The 9,614-nt window shown below is 39.9% G+C and overlaps 1 protein-coding gene across 1 annotated transcript; it reads left to right on the forward strand.

Moving 5' to 3' along the window:
- The first annotated feature begins 6,951 nt into the window (after positions 1–6,951).
- On the forward strand, positions 6,952–8,370 carry LOC119767918. The gene has a single exon (XM_038257889.1). The coding sequence runs from the start codon at positions 6,952–6,954 to the stop codon at positions 8,368–8,370; it is 1,419 nt and encodes a 472-aa protein (XP_038113817.1).
- Positions 8,371–9,614: the final 1,244 nt, after the last annotated feature.

Genomic DNA, 9,614 nt, shown 5'->3' on the forward strand with positions numbered 1-9,614 from the left:
ACCCCACGAGCGCCAAGAACCTGAAAACTTGTTAGTAGGATAGGGTGTTTGGTCAGGATTCATCATAGAAGATGATGATGCGACCCAAAATCATAGTGTTTGTTGAAAGATGTTATATATTATTCTCAAGGCAAACAATCGGATGCTGCGGATGAGACATTTCCCGTTTATCGGTTTTTAAATTTTAAATGAAATGGTCTAGTCTTAGACAGCCGGCTGTGGAAAGATAGAACCAAAATCATTTGTAATTAAAGAATGAAGGATTAAACAATGTAACTTTTAACTTGAGATGATTTTACGAGTTTTAAATGATTGATGTTTAGTGAGGTACTGATTAACGGTGCGAACGACGAGTTTCGATGTGTATCGAGCTGAAATGGTATGATAGGGTGTTGATAGGGTCAAATCAAACTGACTAGCTGTCATCGGGACCTTCACACGCACACACGCACGCCAAAAAAACGAAAAACACACCGACGGCGGACGCGAAAATTCTACGACCCTACGGAAAGGGATCGCAAATCTAACTAGCTCAACTGTCATCGAGACAGCCAAAGCCAGCCGCACCGTCACACGCACACACGCACGCCAAAAAAACGAAAAACACACCGACGGCGGACGCGAAAATTCTACGACCCTACGGAAAGGGATCGCAAATCTGACTGGCTCAACTGTCATCGAGACAGCCAAAGCCAGCCGCACCGTCACACGCACACACGCACGCCAAAAAAACGAAAAACACACCGACGGCGGACGCGAAAATTCTACGACCCTACGGAAAGGGATCGCAAATCTGACTCAATTATTGAACATAGTTAATTAAGTAAATTTAGTCTTATAATTTTTTTTTAAATACCCATATTGTAAAAAAACTGTATTTTTTCGAAAATACGTGGTTTTGTGAAAATTTTAAGAATTTTCAAAAATTTTTGCAATTGTTTTCGAAATGTATCAAAAATCCCGATCATTTGATATCCATATTGCAACAAAACTGAAATTTTGAATATTTTTTCGAAAATACGTAGTTTTGTGAAAATTTTGAGTATTTTCAATAAATAGTGTTATTACTATTCCCGATCATTTGAAACTGGTATTGTAAAAATTGGAATTTTGAGTTAAGTTATATTGAGTTATACATAGGTTTGTCAAATTTTGAGTATTTTTAAAAATAATTGTTATGACATCGAAATGTATGAAAAAATTCCGATCATTTGACAGTCATATTGTTAACAACTGAATGCTGGAGTATTTTTTTCAAAAATACGTAGATTTATAAAAATTCTGAGTATTTTCAAAAAACATGTTATTTCATATCATTTGATACACATATTGTAACAATTGAAATTTTGAGTATTTTATCGAAAATACGTAGTTTTAAGAAAATTTTGAGTGCTTTCAAAAAAAATTTAAAATTCTGATCATTTGATACTCATATTGTAAAAAACTTTGATTTTAAGTATTTTTTCAAAAATACGTAGTTTTGGTTTTGAATATTTTCAAACCTTTTTTTATTTGAAATGTATGGAAAAATCCCGATCATTTGATACCCATTTTGCAATAACAATAACTTTAAAAAAAATTCGAGAAACATTGTATTTTCAAAATACAGGAAAAATGCATATTTTTGTGAAAATTGCCATTTTATTATTAATGCAATCGATAGACATCATTCCGATTTCAGAACACTATAATTTTTTGAAGTATGGATGATTTTTCATATGATTATAGCCAATGTCTCCCATATAGCCCAAATCTCAACACAGGGCCGTGCTAAACCGAAGCAGCTGAACGAATCAAAACCGGGGCAGTTCCATCCCTAAAAATTTCTAAAATTTAAAGAGTTCTTCTTTCTTATGCTGTTTTAAGATGCTTGACCTTTGAATAACTTTGTGCATTGAGTTAGCAAAATAAAAAATAAAACAAAGAAACAAAGAAACAAAGAAACAAAGAAACAAAGAAACAAAGAAACAAAGAAACAAAGAAACAAAGAAACAAAGAAACAAAGAAACAAAGAAACAAAGAAACAAAGAAACAAAGAAACAAAGAAACAAAGAAACAAAGAAACAAAGAAACAAAGAAACAAAGAAACAAAGAAACAAAGAAACAAAGAAACAAAGAAACAAAGAAACAAAGAAACAAAGAAACAAAGAAACAAAGAAACAAAGAAACAAAGAAACAAAGAAACAAAGAAACAAAGAAACAAAAAAACAAAGAAACATAAAATAATCAGATGAAAAATCGATCAACTTGAACATAAAGCTTCCAACCTACACAATCATCAATTTGGGGTCAAAATAACACTGTTTTGATCAGCTTATGCACTGATAAAAATCCGAAAGCTGACAACCTTTCACAACATCAAGATCTGGTCCTGACACTTCTGTTTTCAAATCCCACCAACGCAAATCGTAGCAATGCATTTATACTCTTTGCCGAGTCTTTCGCACGAACTGCGATTTTCGCACTATATCCGACCCAACTGTGCAGAGAGTGCGCTTTGTCGCACACTTTCTTTTGGAAATTTGTACTTGCTCCTGTAAATCCCAACATTCATTAGTCAAGCTGTCAGCCATTGTTCGCAAACAGTTTTCGCGCAGTTGATTTTTCTCTCCCTTCTTTTGAAACAGTTTTGTGACTCAAACCGAAGTCTTACTTAGGGTGATCCTAAAATGACTCAATTCAAACATTTGAGTTGGTCAATTGAATCTGATTCAAAAGGAATCAAAAATAATAGTTTTCAAGTCACATTTAAAAATTCTACAGCACTCTCTAATAACTGCCGACACAAAAGCACAACTTTTAATTGTTCGTGGAAAAATCAACGTCCGGACGACGAAACTAACCAACCAGCTGAGAGGGTGCCGCAGTATGACAGCTTAGCCACTTCTCACCCAAGGGTGATAGAAACTGTGAAACTTTTCTTTTCCAGTCCTGTTCCAGTCCGCCTCTCCGCAGAGGACATTTTCATTTGCAGAGGCGGAAATCACAATTACCAGTAAATGTACGAGGACCTGCAGGAAAATTCTTTGGGGGCTGGCCTGAATAAAGTTTAGAGGCGGCACTCTGCGCAACAATTAGGGGCAAAAATTATCACTGTTGATGGGCACTTTCCTGAAGATAATTGTTTTTCATGTCGGGCTGTAATAGTTATAGTTGCTATAATTGTCCTGGAGCTTAGAGAGGCACAAAATGAGGGCACGATAATGAAGCGCTGCAGAGATTATTAAAAAACTTTGTGGAAAGTTAAGCTCGAGAGCAATTTGCGTCAAACGAAGTGATTTGAATTCAAAATTTTGAATTTTCAACCAAATTCTCCTTCTTCTTTTCAATTTTTATGACACCATTCATAAAACTCTCAAACCTTCCGGGGTAACTTTCCGTGATTCTGCATAATTTATCAGTCATAATCCGGAAGCCCACTGTTATCCTCGGGCTCACAAAATTGACCCATTTTTCAGCAACACCTACAGTCCCACCTTCTGATGAGGAGGTGACAATGAGTTGGTGGAATTTAAAATTTAATTAAATCGAAATTTGAAAATTCAATTATCAACTGTGGACGTTCCAGAGTTCACTATTTGTTTGTTAAATATTTAAATAACTAACACATCTCAAATTATTAATTATTGCAAAGTGTCAAAAAATAAAATTTTACAGTATATATTTCATTTTATAAACATAAATATCTTCTTCATGTAGGATGTTTTAACGAACGAATTTTTGACTGCATTTCGACGTCGTCGTGCTATCTTGTCTCACCCGCTGTTGCCCAAGGTGCGAATCCCCCAGAGGTCGTTTCGGACTCTTTACAGCAAAACTCGTCGTTTCCCTCAGAGTAAGCTTAAAGCTAAAAAATAGTATGTATTTAGTAAGTTTGATCAATTCATATCTGTGGTACACTTACAAATTTAGTCCAGAACTTTTGTAGGGGTTCGCTGTTGGTACGATTCAAGTTGGTGCTGGTGTGAACCTGATTTTAGTTTAGTATTAGATTAAGTTTACCTTGAACTCATTCTTTGAGTACTTACAATAGTAGATGTACCAAATGAGTCAACTATTAACTAGTTTCGATTAAATTAATTTTGCCGCAGCCGATCAAGCTAGATATAATAAGTGTAATAAGTAAGTAAAGCGTGTAAACTTAAGTGTTTTGGTTCTCACCAGAATTCAGATTAAAATGTTCTGTTCGCTTTCGATAGCTAGCCGTACAAATAGGAATAAATTTAAAAACGAGCGCTAATTTGTAAATTATTGACTAATTCTACTATGTCACGTCGAGAATGATCTGCCGTTCTCCTCGATCTTGACGTTCTTCCTTCGTTCGTCTACTTGTGCCCTATTGACACTCCCGAGGGTGAGGGGGAGATCAAATAATAGTCTAGATCGCCGAGGGGTTTGCTCGCCTGGTCATCTGCTTCAGCAACAATCCCCGACCCGTATTGCTGGTCACCCGATCCAGCTATACTTCTACTCTGCACCTCGAGCAACCCCAATCGAATGACCGGATATGTCAGCACTCCGCTAGATATCTGTGACCGCGCGCCAGGATTTGCTTCGTACACCGGTTCTCCTGCCCAGCAGCATTGGATGCTTCCAGTGATGATTGTTGTTCCGTCTCCGACACATTCGATCAACTGGAACAGATGTCTTTCGGTCCAACTTGTACTTTGATCGGCGAGCATGAGCTGAGCATTTTTACAGTTTGATATCAGCGACCAAGGGGTTTCCAGCATCAAGGATTACTGACCAGTCTAAATGGAATTACCAGGATTACTGGCAATATGTCATGAATTACTTTGATTTCCCAGAATTACTTGGGATTTCCAGAAACCACGCAGCATTGCTCAAATTTATAAAAATAACTTGGAATTACTGCCTAGCTTCCAGCATATTGAGAATTGGATCGAATGACAGCTGTCAAATGCACAAAACCACGTGCTTGGCAATAGTACGTCCATCCCGGGAATTCCCGGCACAAAATTCCCGGGATTTTTATATGTTGTACGGGAAATTTCCGAAATTAAACAAAAATCATAATTTGGCCTGGAAATTACATTAGTATTACAATTAATAAGTTTAATCTTTTCTAAAATTTACATAAATTGGTACCATTTTATTTGTTGTCATTTTTGTTTTTAGACATCTTAAACCAATTTTCAAGCTGTTTTATTCATGTCATATAGAAATAAATAAAAAATAAATATTTATAAGATACTTATTTAATTTGAATTAGAAATGTGGTGCATATAAAATTCAAAGCACAACAGAGAACAGCAAAAATTTGTTTAACACTGGAACGCCCAACGCATGTCCAACTTACACAGACGCCCAAGCCTCCCAAAAAAGAGGAACAGTAACTTCAACTCGCTGGTTCTCGGGCATTACTCAACCAATCGGGACAATTCTTGTTTCCAGTGATTGGTAAGAATGTCTAGATTCTAAAATTGTGCAGAACTTAATTCGATCAATTCTGTAATTTTTGCGATCAAAAACATCGTTCCACCTTTTTTAAAACGACTGCCGTCGCGGAATTTTTGACGATTTTTTTTTACACGCGAAAAAAAAAAGTTGGAACGATGTTTTTGATCGCAAAAATTACAGATTTGATCGAATTAAGTTCTGCAAAGTTCTATAATCATCTAAACATCTAGCAAATCACTGGAAAGAAGAATCATCTTGATTGGTTGAGTTATGCCCGAGAACCAGCGAGTTGAAGTTACCGTTCCAACTTTTTTGGAGCCTTGGGCGTTGGAATGTTAAGCTATCTAAAAACTGCTATCCTTGTTTAGATTGATATTAATAGTATTGAGCTAATTCTATAACTTTAAAGCTTGAAAAACATAACAAATATAAAGAAAACATAGATTTTATGACTTTTTCAAAAACTAAAAACTTCCCGTGAATAAATAAATATTTTTCCCGTTTTCCGGGAAACTCAAAACCTGGGAAAATTAGACGTCCTGCTTGGAAATCATCGAACAATTGGGTAAATATCAACATCATTTTGAAAAAAAGATTTTGGCGTTCGAGTGCATTTAAAATTTAAAGAACAAAAAAAATCTTCAAAACTATCTAAAAATGCTAGTGCTAGTTTGATTTTAAAAACATAACTAATATAAAGAAAACATAGATTTCATGACGTTTTCAAAAATTTCCCGGGATAAAAAATATATTTTTTCCGTTTTCCGGTAAACTCAAAACCCTGGAAAATTGGACGCCCTACTTGGAAATCATCGAATAATGTGGTAAACATCAACGTCAGTTTGACAACTGATTTTGACGTTTGAGTGTTTTTCATCCGAATACATTTGAGTTAGAGAGCATCCAAATTGGCGGACATTTCGAATCCGCTCTGTACTTCTTACAACCATAAAAAGCATCAAGGAAAAGCAAAATGCATTCTGCCGATTTACCTTTTAAGAATTACTAGTAGTTACTTGAATTAATGGGAAATACACGAATTACTGAGTAACTATGGAATTACTCGAATTACTACGGAATTACTAGGTAATTCCAGAATTATAGGAATTACTGCAGAATTGCGGAGTAATTCTGGAATTACTGAATTACTTACTCAAAATCCGAATGATCCCGTACTAGCTGTAACTTTGGTTTCATACATGAAAATTAATAGGCAATAAATAGAATTATAAAAGGTTTATCGAAATTATCTTTTAAACAGTTATTTTTTATTATTTAATTATTTTCTGAAGTATGTTTTCACAAACAAGAATCATGGAATTACCAGGATTACTGGGATTATTAGGAATTACCAGGATTACTCTGGAATTACTCAGTAAATCCGGAATTACAGAATTACTTGCTCAAATTCCAAGTAATTCCGGATTAGTGACCAGTCTGCCACGATGCTGGAAACCCCTTGTCAGCGACATCCAAGAATCTTCCAGCTCTCGATCAACTTTCGTGTGTCCTATTATGGGAGGTTGAGAAATGACATCCCCGACCCGTCGAGGAAATGCATCCGAATTCGCCGGCAGATACCAGACCTTATTAGATGGGTTGACAATCAGTGCTGTCTCTGTGACTGCCGGTTGCGGTGCAGTAACAAGCAGGTTTTTCGCCGAGATTTGCGGCGTCGATGGTACCGCTGTGCCAGCCAGATTCGGTGCAGGAGCAGGCGGGATTAGGTTACAAACCGCGAGCTGTTGCATCGCTGCTGTGACGGCAGAATTCGGTGCAGGAGGAGGTGGAATCAAATTGCTCGCCAAAAACTTGGCCGATGAGGCTACCGCTGTGCCATGCGGAATTGGTGTAGGAGCAGGCGAGACCAGGATACCATCCGCAAGCTGCGGCGTCGCCGCTGTACCAACCAGATCCAATGCAGAAGCAGGCGGAATCAAATTGCTCGCCAAGAACTTGGCCGATGAGGCTACCGCTGTGCCATTCGGAATTGGTGTAGGAGCAGGCGCGACCAGGATACCATCCGCAAGCTGCGGCGTCGCCGCTGTACCAACCAGATCCAATGCAGAAGCAGGCAGAATCAAATTGCTCGCCAAGAGCTTGGCCGATGAGGTGGCCATTGTGCCAGTTGTGATCGAAGCAGGTACATGCAGGACCTGCTTGGTCCCCGAAAACTGGGCCGTTGGGGCTACCGCTGTGCCAGTCGAAATCGACGCAGGAGCGAACAGGTTCAGATCGGTCGCCAAGAACGTGGCCGTTGAGGCTACCGCTGTGCAAGTCGAGATCGACGCAGGTGCGGACGGGTTTAAATTGCTCGCCGAGAACGTGGCCGTCGAGATCGACGCAGGTACGGACGGGTTCAGATCGGGAGCCGAAAACTGGGCCGTTGAGGCTGCCGCTGTGCATGTCGAGGTCGACGCAGGTGCGGACGGGTTTAAACTGCTCGCCGAGAACGTGGCCGTTGAGGCTACCGCTGTGCAAGTCGAGATCGACGCAGGAGCGGACGGTTTCAGATCGAGAGCCGAGAATTGGGCCGTTGAGGCTGCCGCTGTGCCAGTCGAGGTCGACGCAGGTGCGGACGGGTTTAAACTGCTCGCTGAGAACGTGGCCGTTGAGGCTACCGCTGTGCAAGTCGAGATCGACGCAGGTACGGACGGGTTCAGATCGGGAGCCGAAAACTGGGCCGTTGAGGCTGCCGCTGTGCATGTCGAGGTCGACGCAGGTGCGGACGGGTTTAAACTGCTCGCTGAGAACGTGGCCGTTGAGGCTACCGCTGTGCAAGTCGAGGTCGACGCAGGAGCGGACAGGTTAAAACTGCTCGCCGATAACGTGGCCGCTGAGGCTGCCGCTGTGCAAGTCGAGATCGACGCAGGAGCGGATGGGATCAGATTGGTCATCGAGAACTTGGCCGATGAGGTTGCTGCTGTGCCAGTCGAAATCAATGTATGAGCGGGCGAGGGTGGGTGAAATTCTAGAACTGGATAAAGGGCTGCAATGCTTGTCGTGCTTGTGAACGAAGATTCCACCGCCGTAATCGGAATCGAAGCTGGTGTCGACCTGAGCGTGGTACCGATGTTTGACGTGGTAGTAGTGCCGGGAATCTCTCCCACTACACATTCCTCCAGAGTCAGGGTTTCCAACCTTGGTCCGACTGAGCTACGATTGCTCCGAGAACTGAAGCTCGTTCTCCGGTCACGAGCGATTTTGGTTTGCAAAAAGACATATTTGCGCTCGATGAATTCTTTTTCCAGCCGTTGTTTTTCGTCCAGAACTCGATATTCTCGTTCTCTTTCCTCCTCAATCGCTCTTTCATGAAGAAGCTTTCCTAGATTATTCCTTTCAATGAGCAAGCGTTCTTGTATCTGTTTTTCTTCCTCCAGTCGTCGGATTAGTAACGCTGTCTCTGCTGAAGATGTTGCTCTGGCAAAACTCGAACTCGATGATTTGTTTTCGTTCAGGGCGGGAATTCTAACCTCACTTTCTCGTCGTAGGTCAGACATCGCGTGAATAAATTTCTTTAAGTTTGTTGCCCAAGGTGCGAATCCCCCAGAGGTCGTTTCGGACTCTTTACAGCAAAACTCGTCGTTTCCCTCAGAGTAAGCTTAAAGCTAAAAAATAGTATGTATTTAGTAAGTTTGATCAATTCATATCTGTGGTACACTTACAAATTTAGTCCAGAACTTTTGTAGGGGTTCGCTGTTGGTACGATTCAAGTTGGTGCTGGTGTGAACCTGATTTTAGTTTAGTATTAGATTAAGTTTACCTTGAACTCATTCTTTGAGTACTTACAATAGTAGATGTACCAAATGAGTCAACTATTAACTAGTTTCGATTAAATTAATTTTGCCGCAGCCGATCAAGCTAGATATAATAAGTGTAATAAGTAAGTAAAGCGTGTAAACTTAAGTGTTTTGGTTCTCACCAGAATTCAGATTAAAATGTTCTGTTCGCTTTCGATAGCTAGCCGTACAAATAGGAATAAATTTAAAAACGAGCGCTAATTTGTAAATTATTGACTAATTCTACTATGTCACGTCGAGAATGATCTGCCGTTCTCCTCGATCTTGACGTTCTTCCTTCGTTCGTCTACTTGTGCCCTATTGACACTCCCGAGGGTGAGGGGGAGATCAAATAATAGTCTAGATCGCCGAGGGGTTTGCTCGCCTGGTCATCTGCTTCAGCAACACCCGCCA

This window comes from Culex quinquefasciatus, chromosome 2 (assembly GCF_015732765.1).
Source record: "Culex quinquefasciatus strain JHB chromosome 2, VPISU_Cqui_1.0_pri_paternal, whole genome shotgun sequence".
Classification (NCBI taxonomy): Eukaryota; Metazoa; Arthropoda; class Insecta; order Diptera; family Culicidae; genus Culex; species Culex quinquefasciatus.

Excerpts from the sequence above, each read along its gene's own strand:
- LOC119767918 (XM_038257889.1), top strand. The coding sequence starts at position 6,952 with ATGACATCCCCGACCCGTCGAGGAAATGCATCCGAATTCGCCGGCAGA.